Raw genomic sequence first — 26217 nt, 5'->3', positions numbered from 1 at the left:
AGGGCCAAACAGGAAGGATATAACCCCACCCACTTTGCCAAAGCACAGGCCCCACACCACTAGAGGGATATCTTCAACCACCAACTTACCATCCTGAGACAAGGCCGAGTATAGCCCACAGAGAATCCCATTGGAAAGAGGGGAACTGGCCACGCAGAGACAGCAAGGGCGGTTCGTTGCTCCAGAGCCTTTCCGTTCACCTTCCCACTCCTGGGCCAGACTACACTCAATCATATGACCCACTGAAGAGATGAGTCTTCAGTAAAGACTTAAAGGTTGAGACCGAGTTTCCGTCTCTTACATGGGTAGGCAGACCATTCCATAAAAATGGAGCTCTATAGGAGAAAGCCCTGCCTCCAGCTGTTTGCTTAGAAATTCTAGGGACAATTAGGAGGCCTGCATCTTGTGACCGTAGCGTACGTGTAGGTATGTACAGCAGGACCGCATCAGAGAGATAGGTAGGAGCAAACCCATGTAATGCTTTGTAGGTTAGCAGTAAAACCTTGAAATCAGCCCTTGCCTTGACAGGAAGCCAGTGTAGGGAGGCTAGCACTGGAGTAATATGATCAAATGTTTTGGTTCTAGTCAGGATTCTAGCAGCCGTATTTAGCACTAACTGAAGTTTATTTAGTGCTTTATCCGGGTAGCCGGAAAGTAGAGCATTGCAGTAGTCTAACCTAGAAGTGACAAAAGCATGGACTAATTTTTCTGCATCATTTTTGGACAGAAAGTTTCTGATTGTTGCAATGTTACGTAGATGGAAAAAAGCTGTCCTTGAAATGGACTTGATATGTTCTTCAAAAGAGAGATCAGGGTCCAGAGTAACGCCGAGGTCCTTCAGTTTTATTTGAGACGACTGTACAACCATTAAGATTAATTGTCAGGTTCAACAGAAGATCTCTTTGTTTCTTGGGACCTAGAACAAGCATCTCTGTTTTGTCCGAGTTTAAAAGTAGAAGGTTTGCAGCCATCCACTTCCTTATGTCTGAAACACATGCTTCTTGCGAGGGCAATAGAAGATGAAAGAAATTAAAGCTGAAATAAATAATTATCCAAATAAAGTGGTGATCCTAAATTACCTAAGACAGCGAATTCCTACTCAGATTGAATGTCAGGAATTGTGAAAAATTAAGTTTAAATGTATTTGGTGAAACTTATGACTTCAACTGTATGTGTGCATCTGTCTGTCTGTCTCAATGTTACTGAATGTCAACTGTGGTTTAGAGAGCTCCAGCATGGCTTACACAGCCATAACTGAACAGGGCTGTTCCAGGACAAACTCTGGTTTTGGAAGACATACACAAACACACAAAAAGAGTGGAGGAAAAACCAACACCTTTCCTCGATTTGAAGCTATACTATACAAAATATTTAAAAATCATTTTTTCATTTCTTTTTTATTTACCTCTTCCTCCTTTTTTCTTGACCTTTTTTGTATTCTTTGAACAGCTCTGCTCTGTTCTGACTGCATTAGCTACAAGGGCTCTGTAAGTGGCAGTGGATCAGAACCAGAGTCAAGGAAGGACAACACCTCTAAATCCCTCACAGGTACCACTAACACACACCACCCGGGCTGGTCTCTGTCTCTGTCCCTCTGTTTCTATTTGTCTGTATTTACTTTTTCTACGTTTCTCTGTTTCATATTGCAGTAAATGTGTGCTGTCTCTTTCAGCTATGAGGAAAAACGGATGTTGGTTTCTTTCCTTCCTTTATTTTCCCCTCATTATTGTGTCTTTCATCCAGCACTAAGACAACATTATTTAGGATGCTATTTACAAACACTCCTCTCGCATTATTTCCTTTGATGGTAATTAATTTAATTTGCTCGGGATGTCAAAGTGATGTCTGCTGTGGGAGAACATAGGTAAGAGTGCTGAAGTTATCCTTCAAAGAGAAAGACTGGGGTTGGAGAAGTGCTTTGATTAATTGCCGGTCTTCAACCTTTTCCTGTTCCATTCAGCCCATAATGATATCCCAGTGTTTGGTGGAGAGAGACTTCTCTCACAATCTGTCATAAAACAATGCTTTCTGAAAGAAGAACCCCCTCCCTTTTCTCTCAGCTTGTGTGAAGACCTGGCTGTGAACTGGCTCTGTTGTAGACATGTTGAAATGTCTGAGCTTTTTGATGATCAATAACTTCATATGAAAAGGGCCTCAACTCTAACACTGTCCATAGACCTATGTCTTAAAGGTGACAGCTCTGGTAGACCTAGGTCTTACGCGTTATCGTCTATATCCTGGCTCTTTGAAGATTAGATCATCGTCAGAGCACTGTAAGAAGTGTGTCATCATTATGCGACCCTGGCGACCCTGGCGACTGCTGATAGAGATGGGGGGTTGAATGAGCCGGTACCTCATGCTCAGCCAGAAGTCTCAGATCACTCAGGTCAGGTCATCGACCCAGGCCAAGGGTCAGGGCGATGGACGGTCCCTTTCTCCTCGCTGTCACCTTAATGACTTGTCGTCTGTTACCATTGGGTGTGTTAGCCAGGTACTTTCCACCTAGCTTCAGATATTGTGTATGTGATGCGTTTCATATTCTGTTGGTGAAGTTAAATTGTTTGCATTTTAAACCAACATTTGCATAGATGAATAATGATATTGTTCACTCTTCAAATCTCGTCTGTGGTTTTCAGCCGCTTGAAGATGCCACGTAGATTCTGTTTATATTTGGACGTTTGTGTGTGGAATTAAAGTGTCGGCACGCAAAATAGTAACAGTTAATGAAGAAAAATGCACCCCCATAAATAGTGCAGAGTGGGTTTATTAAACAAGCACCATAATGTAGCCACCTTTCATCTCTCCCTGAACGCTGTAATGCCATTTGAATAAAGCGCTGTTTGTCTTCATTAGAGCTGTATAAGGGACAGAACTGTAAAGCCGCCTGCATGTAAACCACCTCCTCTGCTTAGCTGTCCCTGCCGCGTGGGGCTGCCTGCCTCCCTGCCTCCCTACCTCCCTGCCGCCTGGGGCTGCCTGCCTCCCTGCCTCCCTGCCGCGTGGGGCTGCCTGCCTCCCTGCCGCGTGGGGCTGCCTGCCTCCCTGCCTAGTGCATCAACACATGCAGTACATGTTGTTGGTTTTACAGGTCCTTGCATATTATTCTCTTGGCAGATATGCAATGGAATGTAAATTCCCTCCCTTGTTAGGGTGTCAGGACGTTGTGTACCTGCCGTTCGGTTAATCACTCATCATCGCTGCCCCCCTTCCCACTCAGGCATTGACTTTGTGATGGATGAGACCGAGGGAGTGAGGAAGATCCATAAAATTTTGGCCATATGAAGAGAGCCTCTGTGTGATAGGGGTTGGTGTGTGTGTGTGCGTGCGGGGGTTGCATGTGTATGTACAGACCGTGTGTGTGTCCATGTTCAATATTCACACCACACACACACACTAATACACCCAGACATTGAACAGGCAGCCATTGGAAATCTGAGTAGTGCCTCATTGTGTCTGGCTAGAGAGCCAGTGTTACTTAATCCATAGGGCCTGTTGCTGCCTGTTAAACACCATGAGGTTGGCTGATTGCCAGCCTAACCCAGTGCACTTACTGCAGGCAAGATAACAGGAGATGCTGTCAGAGCCCTGAGCCAGGTCCCGAGGAGCAACACACACCGCTTTATGGGGTTTTAATGACTCTTCAAGAACTTAATGACCCAGAGAAAGCTCTTCTGTTCTTTAAGTAAATCATTGAATCAATTTCGTTCCAGTAGTATTGCTGCAGTTTGTTTTAAAGAGGAGATAACAGTGGTTGGTGAGCCTGGTCCAGGTCCCTGGCCCCATGGTTCTGTCTCTCTCTCTGTGAAAGACCTGTCCCCTGTGATGGCTTGTCACTCCACAGTGCTTCACCCCCCCTCGGTCTGGCCTTCCCTCCGCTGCACCACCGCTGATAACCTCCCTGACAGGCCTCTTTCATGAGCCTCAAATGGCTCCGCTGCCTTTGAACGCACAGAACGCTGCCTGTTATCTTTCACTCACACACGTTGGCCCCCCAGTCCTAACCCCCACCTCCTCTCCCCCTGCACAGAGCGGACGCTCTGCCAACCTGACCGTAGCTCTGCTCTCCCCTGGGAGCCCCGCTGGATGGCCAGCTGAGTCTAGGCAGAACAGGCACGCTGTCATCTCCCCTCCATCACTCGCTCGCCTCCACTTTCATATTTAATAGGGACAGATTGTCTTCTTCACAACGGATAAGTGTTGGGAGAGAGGGATTGAGAGAGGTGGATGGTGATTCGATGGATACAGCGTGTATTTGTCAGTTTCTTCCACACTGAGCCGTGAACTACTAGCTTCTGGTGATGGTGATATGAGAGCATCTGCAAAAGCAATGTTTGTTCTTCTGAGCGATCCTCCAACTCCTAATAAACGCAATAAATATTGTGATCTACCAACTTATTTTGAATATGCATGCAATTAGCAGGGCAAATGAAGCAGAACTAAATTAAATGGCACAAGTGGGCCAGTGATTTATGTGGTATCACTGTTTACACTGATGAAGTAGTGCTGCCTAATTAAAAGGACAAGGTAAACAAATATCTCTTGTAGAGTCGTTTAAAAAAAAATATTAATAATAATAGTCTAGAGCTTTTATGGAATGTCTTTCTCGGGCTCTCTCTCTCCATCTGTCTCTCTCTCTTTCTCTCTCTCTCTCTCTCTCCATCTGTCTCTCACTCTTTCTCTGTCTCTCTCTCTCCATCTGTCTCTCACTCTCTTTCTGTCTCTCTCTCTCTGTCTGTTTCTCTCACTCTCTGTCTGTCTGTCTGTCTGTCTCTCTGTCTGTCTGTCTGTCTGTCTCTCTCTCTCTCAATCTGTCTCTCTCTCTCAATCTGTCTCTCTCTCTCAATCTGTCTCTCTCTCTCTTTCTCTCTCTCTCTTTCTCTGTCTCTCTCTCTCTTTCTCTGTCTCTCTCTCTCTTTCTCTGTCTCTCTCTCTCTCCATCTGTCTCTCACTCTCTTTATCACCAGTCAAAACTGGCACAAGACCGAACACTCCACTTGACACCATACCAGAATTGCCGGAAATCCACACTCCACAGACCTGTCAGGGCAGGATGTCACAGGAAGCTATGTCATTGTGTCTTCCTGTTCCTGTCATCACCGTTATATTCTGAGAATCCAACAAGTCCTGGCTCTGGCCAATGTTCAGTCAATTGGATGTTTGAAGCTTTGTGGATTTAGAATGAGATTGGGCCCAAGAAGATAACTTCCCTCCTAAAAAGCTCTCTCTCTTTCTCTCTCTGTGTCAACAGAATGTTTTGTGTACTGACATGGGCAAAGCGTATGTAATAGACGGATGGTGTATTGGTAAAATACCTCTTAAACACCAGACATGTCGAGATATCCTTCTGTCGACAAGTCCTGTTCATGCAGTAGTCATGATGACCTGTGTGTATGGCATGCCCAGTGGTTAAATTGGTATTTGGGTGGTGAAGGGTCCCTAGTTCAGAGGGGGGGGGGGGTATAATATATACTTTTTATTTGATTTATGTTTCATTTAACTAGACAAGTCAGTTTAGAAAAAATATATTATTTACAATGACGGCCAAGCCCGGAAGACGCTGGACCAATTGTGCGGCCTAATGAATTTATTTCAATTGACTGATTTCTCTAAATGAACTGTAACTCAGCAAAATCTTTGAAATTGTTGCATGTTGTTTATTTTTGTTGAGTATAATATACTATAGCCTCTATATATACATACTGACAAAAGCACATATTGCAGGTAGTGGATGGGATCAACATTTTGGGGAAGATAACTGAGACATAAAAGGACATCCTACACCAAAATGAATGAAAAGAAAATTATGCTGACAATATCATTTCCCCTCCAGAAATGAGCCCAATATAACTATTAGTCCATATGATCAGGCAGATATGTTATTTAGAAATAATGATCACCTGATGCAGCCCACCAGCTATAAATATATAGGCTTGTGGTTGCTCATTTACCCCAGTGGGCTAATCACTAGCCAGATCAAACTCTAAAGTCTAAACATTAGGCTATCTTGTTGCTTGTTATAGGAACATTATGACTTGACTGTCCACCCAAAAAACATTCTGTCACTCAGCCAAACAAGGATGACATACTGTGAATATAGTGTAGACCTACCTAAAATAAAATAAAATTGTATTTGTCACATACACATGGTTAGCAGATGTTAATGCGAGTGTAGCGAAATGCTTGTGCTTCTAGTTTCGACAATGCAGTAATAACCAACGAGTGATCTATCCGAACAATTTCACAACAACTACCTTATACACACAAGTGTAAAGGGATAAAGAATATGTACATAAAGATATATGAATGAGTGATGGTACAGAACGTCATAGGCAAGATGCAGTAGATGGTATCGAGTACAGTATATACATATGAGATGAGTAATGTAGGGTATGTAAACATATAAAAGTGGCATTGTTTAATGTGGCTAGTGATACATGCATTATAAAGATAGATACATATATACATAAATATGGCAAGATGCAGTAGATGGTTTAGAGTACAGTATATACAGTGGGGCAAAAAAGTATTTAGTCAGCCACCAATTGTGCAAGTTCTCCCACTTAAAAAGATGAGAGGCCTGTAATTTTCATCATAGGTACACTTCAACTATGACAGACAAAATGAGAAAAAAAATCCAGAAAATCACATTGTAGGATTTTTAATGAATTTATTTGCAAATTATGGTGGAAAATAAGTATTTGGTCAATAACAAAAGTTTATCTCAATACTTTGTTGTATACCCTTTGTTGGCAAGTAAGTCTTCACAAGGTTTTCACACACTGTTGCTGGTATTTTGGCCCATTCCTCCATGCAGATCTCCTCTAGAGCAGTGATGTTTTGGGGCTGTTGATGGGCAACACAGACTTTCAACTCCCTCCAAAGATTTTCTATGGGGTTGAGATCTGGAGACTGGCTAGGCCACTCCAGGACATTGAAATGCTTCTTACGAAGCCACTCCTTCGTTACCCGGGCGGTGTGTTTGGGATCATTGTCATGCTTAAACACCCAGCCACGTTTCATCTTCAATGCCCTTGCTGGTGGAAGGAGGTTTTCACTTAAAATCTCACGATACATGGCCCCATTCATTCTTTCCTTTACACGGATCAGTCGTCCTGGTCCCTTTGCAGAAAAACAGCCCCAAAGCATGATGTTTCCACATCCATGCTTCACAGTAGGTATGGTGTTCTTTGGATGCAACTCAGAATTCCTTGTCCTCCAAACACGACGAGTTGAGTTTTTACCAAAAATGTATATTTTGGTTTCATCTGACCATATGACATTCTCCCAATCTTCTTCTGGATCATCCACATGCTCTCTAGCAAACTTCAGATGGGCCCGGACATGTAAATCTGGGGGACACGTCTGGCACTGCAGGATTTAAGTCCCTGGCGGTGTAGTGTGTTACTGATGGTAGGCTTTGTTACTTTGGTCCCAGCTCTCTGCAGGTCATTCACTAGGTCCCCCTGTGTGGTTCTATGATTTTTGCCACCGTTCTTGTGATCATTTTGACCCCACGGGGTGAGATCTTGCGTGGAGCCCCAGATTGAGGGAGATTATCAGCGGTCTTGTATGTCTTCCATTTCCTAATAATTGCTCCCACAGTTGATTTCTTCAAACCAAGCTGCTTACCTACTGCAGATTCAGTCTTCCCAGCCTGGTGCAGGTCTACAATTTTGTTTCTGGTGTCCTTTGACAGCTCTTTGGTCTTGGGCATAGTGGAGTTTGGAGTGTGACTGTTTGAGGTTGTCTTTTATACTGATAACAAGTTCAAACAGGTGCCGTTAATACAGGTAACGAGTGGAGGACAGAGGAGCCCCTTAAAGAAGAAGTTACAGGTCTGTGAGAGCCAGAAATCTTTCTTGTTTGTAGGTGACCAAATACTTATTTTCCACCTTAATTTGCAAATAAATTCATTAAAAATCCTACAATGTGATTTTCTGGATTTTTCGGGTGGCTCGGGTGGTTGTTGTCCGTGATGATCTTTTTTTTTCTTTTCTTTTTTTTTAACCTTTATTTAACCAGGCAAGTCAGTTAAGAACATATTCTTATTTTCAATGACGGCCTGGGAACAGTGGGTCAATGACTGCCTGTTCAGGGGCAGAACGACAGATTTGTACCTTGTCAGCTCGGGGGTTTGAACTCGCAACCTTCCGGTTACTAGTCCAACGCTCTAACCACTAGGCTACGCTGCCGCCCCATCTTTATGGCCTTCCTGTAACATCGGGTGGTGTTGGTATCCTGGAGGGCAGGTAGTTTGCCCCCAGTGATGCGTTGTGCAGACCTCACTACCCTCTGGAGAGCCTTACGGTTGTGGGCGGAGCAGTTGCCGTACCAGGCGGTGATACAGCCCGACAGGATGCTCTCGATTGTGCATCTGTAGAAGTTTGTGATTGCTTTTGGTGACAAGCCAAATTTCTTCAGCCTCCTGAGGTTGAAGAGGCGCTGCTGCGCCTTCTTCACCACGCTGTCTGTGTCTGTGATGTGTACGCCGAGGAACTTAAAACTTACTACTTTCTCAACTACTGTCCCGTCGATTTGGATAGGGGTGTGCTCCCTCTGCTGTTTCCTGAAGTCCACGATCATCTCCTTTGTTTTGTTGACGTTGAGTGTGAGGTTATTTTCCTGAAAACCACACTCCGAGGGCCTTCACCTCCTCCCTGTAGGCTATCTCATCATTGTTGGTAATCAAGCCTACCACTGTAGTATCGTCTGCAAACTTGATGATTGATTTAGTTTCATGCATGGCCACGCAGTCGTGGGTGAACAGGGATTACAGGAGAGGGCTCAGAAAGCACCCTTGTGGGGCCCCAGTTTTGAGGATCAGCGGGGTGGAGATGTTGTTACCTGGGGGAGGCCCGTCAGGATGTCCAGTACCCAGTTGCACAGGGTGGGGTCGAGACCCAGGGTCTCGAGCTTGATGACTAGTTTGGAGGGTACTATGGTGTTAAATTCTGAGATGTAGTCGATGAACAGCATTCTCACATAGGTATTCCTCTTGTCCAGATGGGTTAGGGCAGTGTGCAGTGTGGTTGCGATTGCGTTGTCTGTGGACCTATTGGGGCGGTAAGCAAATTGGAGTGGGTCTAGGGTGTCAGGTAGGTTGGAGGGAATATGGTCCTTCACTAGTCTCTCAAAGCTCTTCGTGGTGACGGAAGTGAGTGCTGCGGGGTGGTAGTCGTTTGGCTCAGTTACCTTAGCTTTCTTGGGAACAGGAACAATGGTGGCCCTCTTGAAGCATGTGGGAACAGCAGACTGGGATAAGGATTGATTGAATATGTCCGTAAACACACCAGCCAGCTGGTCTGCACATGTTCTGAGGACGCGGCTGGGGATGACGTCTGGGCCTGCAGCCTTTTGAAGGTTAACACGTTTAAATGTTTTACTCTCTGCAGTGGAGGAGAGTCCGCAGGTTTTGGTAGCGGGCCGTGTCATTGGCACAGTATTGTCCTCAAAGCGAGCTAAGAAGTAGTTTAGTCTGTCTGGGAGCAAGACATCCTGGTCCGCGACGGGGCTGGTTTTCTGAGTTTGCTGTTGCTTAGCCTACTCGTGTTGTTGGCTGTGGAAAATTAAACGTCGACAACAGTTTTTCATTAGATAATTCAAATAGGCTAGCGAAAGGTACCGTTTCTAAGCTCTCATTTGGATCATAGTGCCTGGTTTCAGGCCCGGCAGGACCCGGCACAATTTAACACCTGTGCACACCCACATCTAAAAATACTAGTTTACTAGGCTATAAGATACTACAGTACTTACTATAGCATTTTATAAAAAACTGTAGTATACTGTAGACTACTAATCTGTAGTATCCCTCAATCATCTGTAGTACTTAATATAGAATTTTGTAGTAAACTATAGTACTACAGCATTCTTTGCAAAAAAAAACACTGTAGCCAATACTATAGTAATGTTCACAAAAACACTACAGTTTAAAAAAAAAAAAAAAGTATATACTGCAGTTCAGTGGCCTTGTGGTTAGTGTCTGCCCTGAGATTGGAAGGTTGGGATTTTGATCCCTGGGCGAGTGATACCAAAGACTTTAAAAATGGGACCCGATGCGCCTCCACATGACACTCAGCATTAAGGAGATATATTGGGGGTAAGGCCCTGTGATATAGACTAGTGTCCAAGCCATCCCGGCTTGTGCAAGGACACTTACTATATACTACAGTGTTTAATTTGCATGTACCCTGCTCATTCCCCTCCCCATATCCCAATTTGTGCCTCCAATAAGTGAGAAACGTACATGCCAAGTATAGACCTTATATTATGTTCCCTACAGGTGACAGAAAAGAGCAGAAGTTCTGAACTATCCGTTCAGACCTCAATACAACCTACCTACAGGTTATGGAACATTTGCTCAGTAGGTTTCCTCAAGCAGAAAGCCTCCACTTCTAAGTCAAAGATAATAAAACAAAAACACTACAGTAAATACTATAGTTTACAACAATCTGCAAAAACATGACATTAATTGCTTTAGTATATACTACAGTTATTTTACTACAGTATTTATACTATAGTGAACTGTATACTGTAGTATTTACAGTTTACTAAAGTGAATACTGCATTAAAGTCAACAAAAACACTACATTGAGTACTTCCAACCAATATGCCCTGGAGACATCAACATTCATCCTAACTGAGAGTTAAGGTCCTGAACATTGGTAGAATGGACTGTATAGTTGTAGAGAGTGACTCTGAGAGACCGTCTAGGGCAGAGTAAACCCCAGGGGGTTTGGTAGAATGGGGTGAGCTGGGCTCTGTGTCTTCCTCCTATTGCTCAAGGCACCTCCACTGTCACCGAGTCCCACGGGATGTCATACGTAGTAAGATAACAACCTTCTACCCATGATTCACCTCTTCCCAAAGCAAAACACATGGATCACTGTTGGGACATGTCACTGGTGAGGCAATGCCAACTAAAGAACCTGACGCCTGTCTGTGCCAGCCCAGTCATATACACACACACAGACCATTCTATCTGGCACACAGTACTGCACAGTATGTGTGACTTGGATAGGCTGTGGATAGAGGCATCAGAGATCAAACTACAAAATGTCTCTGCTGAGTTTCAGCCTCTCTTATCACCTCAGCCTGAAAAATTAGGATGATGAATTGGCCCCCATTGCTCCCCAGTCCCAGGCGGGTCACTTCACACAGTGTCTCAGGCCTTAAGATGCACTCATCTGTGCCGCGACATAACATCCAAGCCAAAATGTATTCAGAAAAGGCCCCTTGGGCTGACAGCAAATGGAAACAGGTTATAGGGTAAGGGAGAATCAGACACCCGGAGGTTTGAAGACCGCCACTGTACTTCTGCCACTTGAATCAGTTTACCTTTCTTTTAGAAGTGTCTGTGTGACCGCTCACCTCATTATTGCACTGTGCATCTGAGCAGAGCTGAGCTGAGACCAACCTGTAAGAATTGGCTTTTCATTCTCAGAGCAAGGCTGCGTGACACTGCAACGCCTGCTACTCGCAAAACAATTACATGCTAACCTGGAATTTGAAATGAGAATTCAACTTTTGAATCGCTCAGTGGTGAGGCATCCCAAGGCAGGAAGTTATTATATTAGCTGCTCGTGCTCTGACCTTTGTCCCAACCCTATACCTCTGTCTCATTTGCCTTCGTCTGAGAACCAGGGATAACTCTCTCTCCTATTGGCTGTCATAGTGAGGAAAGGACACCATCCTTGGTGAGGACACCATTAAAGTGAGGACACTTCATTCCGAGAACGCCATTCATAGTGAGGACTCCATCCTCATATGAGCCCTTATCATATCAATAGTCCTGCAGCAAGGTCACTCTCACCCTGCCACCACGGCACTAAGGCTGAGGTCTTTATTTGCTTGTCCAACTGAATATTCTCTGTTTTCCCTCGTCACCTGCGGAGCTGATTCCCCCTTCCTCATTATAGCATGTTCTGCATCCCAGCTTTTTCCTGCAGGCCAGAACATGGACAAGTCAATAATGTGTCCGTTCAACTCACAGAAGAAAAGCTAGTTTCGCAGCCTATAAAACCTGGCGACATCCAGGCGACAGTCAACAAACTCCCAGCTTTTATTTTTTCATTAGTAGTGGAAGCAGCAGTCACTCCATCGCCTGAGGTGGGAGATTCTAAATTAATGGCTTACTTGGCATGAGGATAGTAAAGAATTCCTTGGAATAGGGGTTGAATGTCATTGTTTTTCAGACAATGGTTAGACCGGAATGTGTTTGAACTAAACCATTCTGTGGTGTGTTCTTTTCTACTTTCAACAATGCATCTTGCTGCAACTACTACTATTTTATGAGGGTGATTCAGTGATGAAACATAACACCAGGGCTCTATTAGTTTATCCAGAGAACGATTCCGTTGCACCATGTTTCTTTATTAGCCACTGCAGCAAACAGACCAGCAGCTCCCTGGTGGATAGGGAGCCTCCTGTGCTATTAAACAAGTGGGCCATTCCTAGTGAAAGATGGGCCGGCGCCCCAGCACTCGATTTACTCTGGTAATACTCCCATCTGGACATGAACGATACATTACTGAGGGGCTAGGTCTGCCAGGTGCCCCTCGCCATTACAATGCATTCCACTGTGTCTGGCTCAAGGAGAGAATCTTGTATGTTGCCCTTTATCTTATTGTGGAGGCAGTTTCAGACTTTAACTCTGTTATGAGCCATACCAGAGCTTGTGTTGTCCGTGAGGCTTTTCACACTAGCGAGTCATGCTCAGGTCCGCTCAGGTCCACTCAGGTCTTTGATTCTGTTTTAAAACTCTCGTTAGTAGCTCTCTTCAGCCACTTTCCCTGTGAAACCCAGAGCGTAATTAATGACTCTGACCTGCAGTTGAAAATTCCCCCGGGTTGACTCCTTGTAAAACGTCAAAGAAACGTGTAGAGGCAAAGTGGAGAGGTCAAAGGCCAGAGTCTGTCCGTCTCAGGTAAAGTAATATTCCTTCCTTTTCAGTCCTGCTGTCTACTGGTTTTCCCTGCTGTTCCATTGACTATGCTGTGCTATACTAACCTGACCTGTACCTGCATGGGATGCTACTGTCCTGCATTTCTCTTACTCTGCCCTCTTCTGTTTTCCCCTTTTCCCCTCATCTGCCTCTCTATCCCTTTATCTCTCTCTGCCTTTCTCTCTCATGTTTTCTCTATTTGCTATCTCTCTGCCTCTACCTCTCTCTCTTCCACTCCTTCCCTCTTGCTCCCATCCTGGTGACCTGGGCTGCCTGCAGTAGAGATTAAAGTGATCAAGGATCTGCCGTGGCCCCCTCCTGTCGGCCAGCTCAACCACAGTCCTCCCCTGACCCTGCTGGAGGGGGTGGAGTCACCCCCCGCTCTGCCCCCCCAGCCAGCCCAGCACTCCCCTGGGCACACTGCCTGTGACCAGCACCACCATGGTGGGTTTTGTTCCTGTTCTGTCTGTCCATCCCACCACCATCAGAGAGCCTCATCCAGCGCCCCTCATCAACAATGTACCCGTGCCTCTCTCTCTTGCCATATCCATAACCATATCTAATTTCCATTGCTCATCCTCTTCATCCTGTTCCCTGATAGGCTACTGTACTGGTGAACTGTCATTGTCTGTTAAAGTTGAGAAATGACAAATTGCGCGGGTGACATCATACCATACAGTTGTAAGACAACATTCCATTCACTATGACAACCTATGAAAACAGTGTCAGCCAGTTTACTGTGTGACCTCATCGAGTGAGGAGGAAGTGATTGATCAGCTCTACGGTATCTTTAAATCAGTTTGACGGCTCACATGATCTCTGTAATAACTGCCCTTTTCCATCTGGATTACATATGACAGAAAATCATTAGCACTAGTCCAGGTTGTGTGGACGAAGACTCATTGCTTTTAATGGCGCTGAATTGCCTTCTGGATGGGTAATTGGAAGTGTAGGTGACCTCTAATGCTACTGTCAACATAGTCATAACTGTTCCCCCTGCCCGCTGCTCTTTATAGATCATACTTTCAAACCCTTGATTAAGAACCCATTCAAATCCCAAAGTTTACTACTGTTTATTTTGGTGAGAACACAGTGTCTGACCTTGTTCTTATAATGCTCTGTGACCAAATAATAACCCTATTTCAGACTTCTGGACTTGAGTCACATGACTTGGACTCGACTTTGACTTGAGACTGATGACTTGAAATTTCCTGGCCAGGTTTTGTCACTCATTTTGTGTCAGTCTCCACAGATTATGCTCCATGCAGCAAGAGACAGTAGCCGCAGCATCGCCCTTGCAAAAAAAAAACATGCAACACATTGGCTAGTGAAACATACACTTGGCCCTCTGATTGGACCAGCAAACTGTCAATCAACACAAGGCGGGTGCACTAGTGAACAGATTGCTGATTTGCTGTACAGCTATAGGATCAGGTGCAGCGTAAACAGCAAGTTGTAGGGAGAGGATTGCCATAATACATTATCAAGAATATTGACTGTTTACTTTGTTAGCTCACCAGCAATTGAGCTCCAGGCAACAATTAGACCTACTAGCCATTTAGTATGTCAAAATTGCTTGAAATTGAAATTTACTTATGAAGCTTGCATTTGTAATTTGTTAAAAGGAATTATTACTACACACCATAGTCTCTCCACTTGAGCTGTTCATACTCCTGCCAGAGAGTCTTTGTTTTCTTGCTATCACACGTTTAAATGCGCTAATGTGCTAAATCTATTTTCCGTATATAATCCTATAATGTTTACTAGCGTTTCATCATTCCGTCCCATACCGTTTATTGCCACACGTAGGCGTTTCTGTTTCATGTTTGATACAATCCATTTTAATTTAGCCATTTCTTACCCTCTTCCCTTTATTGTGCACAGGAACATTCGCAAGACTCCTGAGGTAGAAGTTCTGTTTATTTAATTCAATGTATGGCTTCCTTTGTTCATATTTCCCGGGTTGCGTCCGAGTTCTGTGTGCCTGTGTCCTATGTCTCTGTCATTCTGGTTGTGCGTAATAATGAATAGTCATTAACTCTGATTAAAACAAATGTAACAATGGATGTGGAAATTGCCTTTTACATTGTAGAACCAGTTTATTGACTGTAATTGCCAATTGGGTAATTATATGGACCTGGGAGTGGTCAAGTGCTTATACAGTATGTACACTACCTTTCATAAGTTTGGGGTCACTTAGAAATGTCCTTGTTTTTGAAAGAAATGGCAAAAAAAATGTCCATTAAGATAACATCAAATTGATCAGAAATACAGTTTAGACATTGTTAATGTTGTAAATTACTGTTCTAGCTGGAAGGCTAATTTTCAATGAAATATCTACATAGGCGTACAGAGGCCCATTATCAGCAACCATCACTCCTGTGTTCCACTGGCACGTTGTGTTAGCTAATCCAAGTTTATCATTTTAAAGGCTAATTGAAAACCTTTTTGCAATTATGTTAGCACAGCTGAAAACTGTTGTTCTGATCAAATAATCAAATAAACTGGCCTTAGACTAGTTGAGTATCTGGAGCATCAGCATTTGTGGGTTTCATTATAAGCTCAAAATGTCTAGAAACAAAGTACTTTCACCTGAAACTCATCAGTCTATTCTTGTTCTGAGAAATGAAGGATATTCCATGTGAGAAATTGCCAAGAAACTGAAGATCTCGTACAATGCGGTGTACTACTCCCTTTACAGAACAGTGCGAACTGGCTCTAACCAGAATAGAAAAGGAGTGGGAGGCACTGGTACACAACTAAGCAAAAGGACAAATACATTAGAGTGTCTAGTTTGAGAAACAGAGTCCTCAACTGGCAGCTTCATTAAATAGTACCCGCAAAACACCAGTCTCAACGTCAACAGTGAAGAGGCGACTCCGGGATGCTGGCCTTCTAGGCAGAGTTGCAAAGAAAAAAATAAGCCACTTCCAGCTACAATAGTAATTTACCACATTAACAGGATATACACTGTATTTCTGATCAATTTGATGTTATTTTAATGGACAAAGAAATGTGCCATTCTTTCAAAAACAAGGACATTTCTAAGTGACCTCAAACTTTTGAACGGTAGTGTACCTGTTTCAGCTCCTGTTAGATGGAGTCAGTTTGGTTTCTCAAGGGGAGGCTGTACAGTCTTGCCCGCTACCTATGTCCATTCACATAGGACAGTTTATGCCTCAAACAGAAGCCATTTCTTTTGGGCTGTGTATATTTGGTAAATCTACTCTTATATTTTGTATTATATGGTGCTTTCACCATTGGATCACCAAGACCTGTAAACAAATGTACACTCTGAGCACATCGACCTGCCTTGCCTTCTGCCGATGTCATGCCCTGACGACTGCTACAAGATCCCTATTTTACAATTACAGCATCTAAATGTGTTGTAGACAAAATTATAAAAAGGGCTGCCTGGTAGTCTCAATAAATAGACCAAGATTTGCAATCATTGCACGTATAGACACATTTTTAACTTGACTTAAAAAGAAACGTGTCTCAACTTGACTTCCTCTTAGAATGCACAACTTGGACTTGACTTGAGACTTGGACATTGTGGCTTGACTTCCTCTTAGAATGCACGACTTGGACTTGACTCGAGACTTGGGACTTGGACCTTGTGACTTGAGACTTGCTTGTGATTTGATTAATAGAGACTCGGTCCGTTTCCTATTAAGAAGCCTCTGTGTGTTTGCCGATGTTTGCAGCTTTTCCACAGCTCTACAATCAGTAACTAATTATCCAGGGAGAGAGAGAGAGAGAGAGAGGAGAGGGGCCATGTGTAGCAGAACTAATACCCAGGCTGAGGCTCTGCACTCCCCTGGTAGTGTAGAGGGGGAGTACTACTGTAGAGAGACCAATGGAGGCTGGGGTTTAAATTGGAAATGTGTTTAATGCCCTTCAAACTGTTCTATCCATTCCATTCCAGCCATTACAATGAGCCATCCTCCTTCCATCACCAGACAGCGGGCCAGTAAAATGAGCTGGCTGTGTTCTGAGGGTGAGGACAGGCGGATGGATGATTTATGCCCTATAATGCCTTGGGAATGGCTGAACTTCTCCAATGCGTGGGATATGAGTGGGTTTTAGTGTGGCGTCTGGCTGAAAGAGGATCCTCTCTCTGTCTGAACTCCCACTACATCACATGGGTCAGATGTTGGATATAGAAACTAGGGGTGGGGCCTCTCTAACCTTCCTGTGAGTACAGGTGCCTGCCTCTCGCCTCCTGTCGCCTCTGGCTACAGGCAAACAGGAGGAGATAGGTAGAAGTTGTTCCTAACCACTGCTACAGGGTCAGATGTTTTGACATCCTCCTAATGGTTAAAGTTGGGTGTAGGGTAATTAATCTGATCCTAGAACTGTTAGGGACAAAAGCCATTGCTCCTCCTGGCCCTAGCCAGGTCTCCAGGCTACAAGTGTTACCAGGGCTATTATGATTAGCCGTGTGATATGGACCTGGAGAGAACAGTGTCCAGTACAGCCGAACAGAACCTGTCTCACCAGTTCAACATCATTATCATATTTGCCTTTACTGTCACGGCCTGACAGCCGTGACAGTAAAGATATTACATCTGCATATAAATAGAAGACCGAGTCCTTTGTCTGGATGTAATGAAGAGCTTTTGCCTTTGTTTTCTGATGTGAATTGATTGTCTGGGCGTTCAGGCCATTCTTTTACCTTTTCTTCCCTCTGTCTCACTAGAATACAAACAATGTCATTAAAATATTTCATTTTTGTTCAAGGAATCTGCATGCATTTGCCTTTGGAGGATTGTTCCTTTGTCTTTGGAAAACTCGTCAGAACACGTTTTGGAATTTGATTAAAAAAATAACGTGCCTTGATGTTGAACTCATCAGAGAATAAGACCATTGGGCTCAGCAAATGTGTTTCTATATAATCCTTTCAACCGATCCTATTCGACTTCCCCAAGCACAATTTACTCTGGATGTCAACAAAATGCAGTGGTTTTACAAGCTGCTCGTTCTCTCCCATGGCAGTGTATGGGTTCATGGTTTGATGCTCACAATGTGTCATGCATTTCAATGAGCCTTCAGACCTGTTAATCATTTCACACGTCAAGCTGGAATTATTAATTGTAAGCCTGTAATACAGCAGTAGATCTCCAGCTTTCCCCACTGACCAGTGAACTCACTCTTTGATGGAAGTACCATTAGTAAATGAGAATTAATTAGCTGGCTTAATAAGTAAATGTGCTGTGCGGAAGGTGGGTGGTAGTAGTGAGTGGTTTTCAGCTTGCTGAATTCCTTTGTCGCTCTCTCTATACCCCCCCTCTCTCCGCTCTGCTCTGGGCATGTTCTGGTCCTCCAGATGTCCCTTTGACCTTTTGTGGCCTGCGTTTATCTAAGTCCCAGCCAATCAGCTCCCCCTCTCCGTCTCCCTTGCTCTCTACCTCCATTCCATCCCTCCATCCCTGCAGCCTGTTGTTTTGTTGGGAGCCTGTAGAGATAGGTGGAAGGCTGGAGAGGGTGGGCCCTTCAACCATCCATCACCGTCTGCCTGACAGTTCAATCTGATACCGAGATTCCATTTGCTCTGCTTTACACACCACAGTACAGGTCGTGTAGACAGGCTGGCAGACGCACACACACAGAACGGCGTGTTTGTAAGTCACTCGAACTGCCCCACAGGGCTCGTTACCTGTGTGCCAATCCTCTCTTCAACCTCCTCTTGTCCGTTCTGAGTGTGAGTGGTGGAGAATGAAAGGGAATGAGTTTGGGCTGAATATCACCAGGAATCAGCCAACCTATAACACCACTGCAGCTCCAGCTGTTGTGGGGGAGACGGTTGGCAATCATAGAAGACACGGTCTCTTCACACTCAAACCAATAAAATGGTTGCTTTTTGTTGTTGTTAGTGGTTCATTCCTTAGTAACGCCTCTTTTGGAACAATGTGCATTGCCTCTGAAAAGGGCCTGTTCTGACTGTAAAGTGGTGAACACCGCGGAGGATTGCCATTCACTCTGCCTAGGTGGAGGAGTCGAAAGCAAGAGAATAACAATTATTTAATCACATTGAGCGGGTTCCTTGTGGATCTGATGTTACTGTAGATGTCAGAGTTTAATTGAGGTGTTTTGAGTGTTTAGGAATTAAAGTATTAGGCATAATTAAAGGGGGAATTGAGAGCTCTGACTAGGGCTCAGGTGAACGTCAGTCTCAACTATCACGATCAAGCCATTAATAACAGACTTTAGTGTTGGTTCATATTCCTTCATAGACCTGGAATGTAGACAGACATTTGCCAATGTCATGTACTGGTATGTGATCGCTGATAGCATCAGAGCCTGTTCTGTCTGCCACGGTGATGACGGGTAGCTGACCGAAAGTGACAGAGGTTTTCTCACATGGTAACTCCTCGTGTTCTGATAATACTCTCCCTTTCACAACACACACTCACATATCCAACACCAACATACACATATATGCCCAGAGCACAGGAGGTTGGTGGCACCTTAATTGGGAGGACCGGCTGGTGGTAAAGACTGATACACCAAACACATGGTTTCCAGGTATTTGATGCCGTTCCATCTACTCTGTTCCGGCCATTTATTATGAGCCGTCCTCCCCTCAGCCGTCTCCAGTGGTTCAGAGATACAGAGGACATTGTTTTTTATAGAGATAGGGTTTTGTTTTATTAATTAAAGAGGAAACTAAATATATAGACTACAGCAGTCCCTCTCCTGCTCTCTCTCTCTCTCTCTGACATTATTGCACACAAACACACACAAGGGGAAGATTTGCTGCAGAGCTACAGATTGGCTGTGTCTTGGCTGACATGGTGTGGGACGCTGCAAACACGCATCTTTTCCCACCCGGTCAGTCTCCATGGAAACACTATCTCACACACATACACATATACCTTAAACATATACAAAGAGAGCTACTTGTACCGTTTACAGAAGCGGATGACATTTGTGTGAGAATATATCCTCCATGGAGCAACAGAGAGTAGTAAAACAAATCATTTGGCCTCGTTTATACTATACAATGTGTGTCATCTTCAGACTCAATTATGTATCAGTGAAAAGAAAGTGCAGAAACACCATTATCATTCTGTATAACCAAGCCATTGAACTGGTTTGAGCTTTAGAGCAAGTGTTTCACTAAGGCTGTGTTTACACAGGCAGTCCAATTCAGATTTGTATTTATTTTTGCTACTAAATGGTATTTTGACCAGTCATATCCTTTGGCAATTAATTCAGAAAAACATCAGAATTGGGCTGCCTGTGTAAATGCAGCCTTAGCTTATTAGAAGTACTGATATGTCATTCACATGAACAATATAAATTAGGTTAAGGGGAACCCCTGGTGGCCAGTGGTGGAACAACATGATCATATATGCTTGAGCTTTGCCAGTGGTAAGCACATGCTGTGCATGCTGCAGGGATGCTCAGAATAGGTTTCTGCTGTTCAGTATGGAGCTTAACATCAGGAAGACGGTTAAATGCTTCTAGTTGTGCATGTCAGGCATTTACATTAAGTTGTTTACTGGAAGACAGCTACGTGTATTAATACACGTAAGAGTTATTATGCACTGAACAAAAATATAAATGCAACCTGCAACAATTTCAAAGATTTTACTGCGTTACAGTTCATATAAGGAAATCAGTCAATTGAAATAATTTCCTTAGGCCTAATCTATGGATTTCACATGACTAGGAATACAGATATGCATCAGTTAGTCAAAGATGCCTTTAAAAAAAAAAGAGAACCAGTCTGTAACTGGTGTGACCACCATTTGCCTCATGCAGCGCGACACATTTCCTTCGCGTAGAGTTGATCAGGCTGTTAATTGTGGCCTATGGAATGTTGTCCCACTCCTCTTCAATGGCATTGTAAAATTGCTGGATATTGGCGGGAACTGAGATCCCAAACATGGCGGGAACAGAGCAACCCAAACATGCTCAATGGATGACATGTCTGGTGAGTATGCAGGCCATGGAAGAACTGGGATATTATCAGCTTCCAGGAAGTGTGTACAGATCTTTCTGACATGGGGCCGTGCATTATCATGCTGAAACATGAGGTAATGTCGGCAGATGAATGGCACGACAATGGGCCTCAGGATCTCGTCACGGTATCTCTGTGCATTCAAATTACCATCAATAAAATGCAATTGTGTTTGTTGTCAGTAGCTTATACTTGGCCATACCATAACGCCACTGCCTTCATGGGGCACTCTGTTCACAATGTTGACATCAGCAAAATGTCTGCCATCTGCCTGGTACAGTTGAAACCGGGATTCAGACGTAAAGCGTGCCATTGGCCATCGAATGAGTATTTGTCCACTGAAGTCGGTTATGCCTCCGAACTGCAGTCAGATCAAGACCCTGGTGAGGACGACGGGATGAGCTTCTCTGCGACGGTTTCTGACAGTTTGTGCAGAAATTCTTTGGTTGTGCAAACCCACAGTTTCATCAGCTGTCCGGGTGGCTGGTCTCAGACGATCCCGCAGGTGAAGAAGCCAGATTGTGGAGGTCCTAGACTGGCGTGGTTACACTTGGTCTGCGGTTGTGAGGCCAGTTGGATGTGCTGCCAAATTCTCTAAAACGACGTTGGAAGCTGCTTATAGTAGAGAAATTAACATTCTATTCCCTGGAAACAGCTCTGGTGGACATTCTTGCAGTCAACATGCAAATTGTATGCTCCCTCAACTTGAGACATCTGTGGCATTGTGTTAGAGTGGCCTTTTATTGTCCCCAGCACAAGGTGCACCTGTGTAATGATCATGAGGTTCATTCCGCTTCTTGATATGCCACACCTGTCGGGTGGTTAGATTATCTTGGCAAAGGATAAATGCTCACTAACAGTGACATAAACACATTTGTGCACAAAATTTGAGAGAAATAAGCTTTTTGTGCGTGTATAACATTTCTGGGATCTTTTATTTCAGCTCATGAAACATGGGACCAACACTTTACATGTTTAGTTTTATACTTTTGTTCAGTGTATAATGGTGGAAGGACTGTAAGGACTCTCAATGTTACAATAGCTTTACAGAAAGTGAAACGCTATCCTTTGACTGGAGGTGTGGTCTAGACACGCGCATTCCTCCCCATCGACATGTTCTGATTCCAGTGGCTCTTGTCTGTCTGTCTGGAGGAGCTATGTCCACTCAGTGAAATTAAAGCCAGGCCTGGAGTGAGATTAGCCCTTGAGATGAGTGGTGGTGGGGGGCATGCAATCACAACTAAGAGTATGCTAAATGAACTGCCTCCATCAGAGGCTCCACGTTTGATGTTGCTCCACTCCTCTTGAAGTCCGAAAGCGGTCTTCAGCATTCTGGCAGTGACAGACCCCGGTAATGCGTTTTGATGTTTGGAGGGTGACCTCAGTTTACTGCTGGAGGGTAGCAAAGCCAAGGCAACTGGAAATGGGTCTCTTTCCAAAAGATGGTGTGACATCAACTACAGGAATGAGCTGTGGAGTAACCCCCCTCTCCTGTCACTGTCTCTGACCTCTAACCGCTGACCACAACCAGGAAGTTCTGAGGTTTCAGCTTCTACTCCTGGTCCCCTCCCACGCTCTGATCTCACATCAGACTGTGTAAATAGGGAGATTGAGTAGCTTGTTTCTGATTGGTCTAAAAGCAACTCTCTGACCTCTAGCGTTTAGTCAGGGTCGCGTCACTATTTAGATGGATCACCTCCAAGGGAGCCTGTCTATTCTACAGTTAGTGACCTTGGCACTTTTCAAGGCCTGGCTCAGTGATTAGCCTGGACTAGTTTGTACATGTTGTGTTTTCCCTCCCGTCTGGCACAGTGTGGCTGGATTGATTTCTGTCTCGCTCTGCGAAGTTCCTTGAGAGGGATGTGTTGTACAGAGTGGTGGTGTGTGCGTTTTAAACACTGAGGCATGGTTGTCTCCTCTCATTAACACGTCTCACTGCAGCACAGCACATACAAGCCAGGAAAGACCAGGAGGAATCATGAATAATAAGACACAGCAGCTCTGTTATTCACCGATATGCCTGAAATATAGAACACATGCTTCTATGAACTCAACGCCACTTTAGTTTAATTGCTTACAATTGACGAGTACAGGAAACACAAGATGGACTTCAATGGTCAGTGTGTTAAAGCTAGAATCCTTAGTTGCTACATCCATTTTGGACTTATAAAGTAATGATATATACCCACTGATTCTTGAAGTATATAACTTGTAAATGTCTCATGAGCCGAGTTCAACTGTCATACCTCATCAGACTCGTATCAGCTTGTTTTTACTCATTTTGTAAACAATATAAATGTAGGCAAACACTGAATAGCCTCAAAACATTGTTAAAACTATCATTTTGATGTCATGGATGGTCTGTACTTGCCTCCTGTCTATGAATTTGAGGGGTTACATTACTCGAAAGCCCATCCCTTAGCTATTTACAAAAAACGAGGCGGGCTGTTCATTGTTCCAAGGCTGATACTTGAAATGTCTCCAGGAAGGCCTCTATTGAGATGCTCTTGTATTGTGATGCTCATATCTGGCGGTGTCTCCTTCATTTACAGTCCAGTTTGACGGGGCGGAGAAGTCCAGAATGTCGCCCACCAGGGAGGGTAAAGGAGGGCGTCCGCCCCGCATCCACTCCAGTTGCTGTCTGGTCAACACCAAGATGACCTCTCTGGACCACTGCAGTGCTGCTCTGGGGGAACGCATTGACCCCTCCATGTCCCTGGAGAGCCAGTTGTAAGTCACCCTCCCCTACTGTCTTTCTATCCACAGAATTATAATGACTAGTCATTCTATTCCTGTGATTCTCTCCAGGGATTTGGTATTTTTTGTGTTGGTGCTTCTGAGGTAGAACTGTGTGGAGATATTTGATTGTCTTTTGACGTTAGATAACAGGCACTTTCTCCATTTGAAGCTCTGTTTTATCCTCCCTCTTCTCTCCACCCTGTAGCTGGTACCATGGAGCGATCAGCAGGACGGATGCAGAGTCTCTGCTGAGGCTGTGTAAGGAGGCCAGCTACCTGGTGAGGAACAGTGAGACCAGCAAGAACGACTTCTCCCTCTCACTCAAGTAAGACCCTTCCCATACATACTGTCCACTACACACAAGTAATCAGTGTACAGTTGATGACACCCCACCCTCTCACACACGGGAGAATATACAGCACCCAGTACCCGCAGTGCTTTCTAACTTATTCCACATTTTGTTGTTACAGCCTGAATTCAACATTTATTGTATATATTGAATCCATTATGATTTAATCCACATAATGCCCCATATTAACAAAGTGAAAACATGTTTTAAAAAGGTTTGCAAACTTATTGAAAATTAAATACAGAACTATCTCATTTACAGAAGTATTCATACCCCTGTGCTGACACTGCAAATTGAGCTCAGGTGCATCCAATTTCCTTTGATTATCCTTGAGCTGTCCCTACAACTTGATTGGAGTCCACCTGTGGCCAATTCAATGGTTTGGACATAATTTAGAAGGAAACACACCTGTCTCTATAAGGTCCCACAGTTGACAGTGCATGTCAGAGCTGTCCGTAGATCGCCGAGATCGAATTGTGTTGAGGCATACACTACCGTTCAAAAGTTTGGGGTCACTTAGAAATGTCCTTGTTTTCCTCAACTGGCAGCTTCATTAAATAGTGCCTGCAAAACACCCATCTCAACATCAACAGTGAAGAGGCAACTCCGGGATGCTGGCCTTCTAGGCAGAGTTCCTCTTTCCAGAGTCTGTATTCTTTTGCCCATCTTAATATTTTCTTTTTATTGGCCAGTCTGAGATATGGCGTTTTCTTTGCAACTCTGCCAAGAAGGCCAGCATCCCGGAGTCGCCAATTCACTGTTGACGTTGAGACTGGTGTTTTGCGGGTACTATTTAATGAATCTGCCAGTTGAGGATTTGTGAGGCGTCTGTTTCTCAAACTAGACACACTAATGTACTTGTCCTCTTGCTCAGTTGTTACCGGGGCCTCCCACTCCTCTTTATATTCTGGTTCGAGTCAGTTTGCGCTGTTCTGTGAAGGGTAGTACACAATGTTGTACGAGTACTTAAGTTTCTTTGCAATTTATTGCATGGAAAAGCCTTCATTTCTCAGAACAAGAATAGACCGACGCGTTTCAGAAGAAAGTTTTTTATTTCTGGCCATTTTGAGCCTGTAATCGAACCCACAAATCCTGACGCTTAGGCCTGAATGCAAAGCACTATGTCTGGAGAAAACAAGGCACAGCACATCACCTGTCTAACCTCATCCCTGAAGTGAAGCATGGTAGTGGCAGCATCATGCTATGTGGATGCGATTCAGTGGCAGAGAATGGGAGACTGGTAATGATAGAGGGAACAATGAATGCCATATAAAGGCAAATCCTTGATGAGAACCTGCTTCAGAGTGCAAATGACCTTAGACTAGGGCGAAGATTTTCTTTGCAATAGTACAATGACCGCAAGTATACAGCCAAAGCAAGGCTGAAAGGGCTTCAGAACAAGAATGTTAAAGTACTTGAGTGGCCCAGCCAAAGCCGAGACTTGAATCCTATTGAAAATCTGTGGAAAGATGGAAGGTGCTTCTACAAAGTATTGACTTTATGTAAATTCGTTATTTCATTTTTTTTTTCAATTTAAAGTTTTCTTGTTTTTCAATCAACCAACAAAACACATTCCACATTCACAGATGTGACAGGCTTTAAAAAAATAAAGTCAAAAAATAATAATACATTTGAAAAAATAAAAATACAATTAAAATGAATGATAAAGACAAATAAACGCATTTATTTTTCTTAATCTATATATTTTCCTTGGTACATACATACATACATACATACATACATACATACATACATACATACATACATACATACATACATACATACATACATACATACATATACATACATACATGCATGCATACATACGCACACGTACTCAAAAACTAAATTAAAATAAAAACACAAAAAACCATAACACTTGCAGCAGCACTATGAAGGTTCTTATCAGCTATTTCAAGCATTCGCTGAGACGACGGGCCAATAATTCGTTTTTAGGTTTTACAGTACCTTACACAACATGTATCTGCACATTTCCCGTCACCCCGTTCACTCTGTCCAGTTTGAAATATAGTTGAATAGTGGAGACCAGAGTCTATCAAACTTGGGCTGTCTCTTGTGGAGGTCATAAGTGAGCTTTTCAAGAGGAAGAAAGTCAACAATCTGGTCAATCCACATTTTAAATGTAGGTGGGGTATTAGAGGCCCACAATAGAAGAATACATTTCTTAGCAAAGTATGTAATAGTCATAAGCAAATTTTC

The 26217-nt window shown here is 43.8% G+C and overlaps 1 protein-coding gene across 7 annotated transcripts in view; it reads left to right on the top strand.

Moving 5' to 3' along the window:
- Positions 1-26217, top strand: part of LOC118362334 (SH2 domain-containing adapter protein F) — a 127686-nt gene that overhangs the window by 84093 nt on the left and 17376 nt on the right. For 2 of the 7 annotated variants that reach the window (XM_052480994.1, XM_052480998.1), the window contains exons 4-7: positions 1450-1548; positions 13220-13384; positions 23462-23639; positions 23854-23973. In XM_052480994.1, coding sequence (XP_052336954.1) covers positions 1450-1548; positions 13220-13384; positions 23462-23639; positions 23854-23973 — 562 coding nt within the window. The remainder of the gene's footprint in view (positions 1-1449; positions 1549-13219; positions 13385-23461; positions 23640-23853; positions 23974-26217) is intronic. The other 5 variants (XM_052481006.1, XM_052481007.1, XM_052481008.1 and 2 more) reach the window with 3 other exon arrangements.

The sequence above is a fragment of the Oncorhynchus keta genome, chromosome 2 (genome assembly GCF_023373465.1).
Source record: "Oncorhynchus keta strain PuntledgeMale-10-30-2019 chromosome 2, Oket_V2, whole genome shotgun sequence".
In the NCBI taxonomy this organism is placed as follows: domain Eukaryota; kingdom Metazoa; phylum Chordata; class Actinopteri; order Salmoniformes; family Salmonidae; genus Oncorhynchus; species Oncorhynchus keta.
This window is presented reverse-complemented; position numbering and strand designations above follow the sequence as displayed.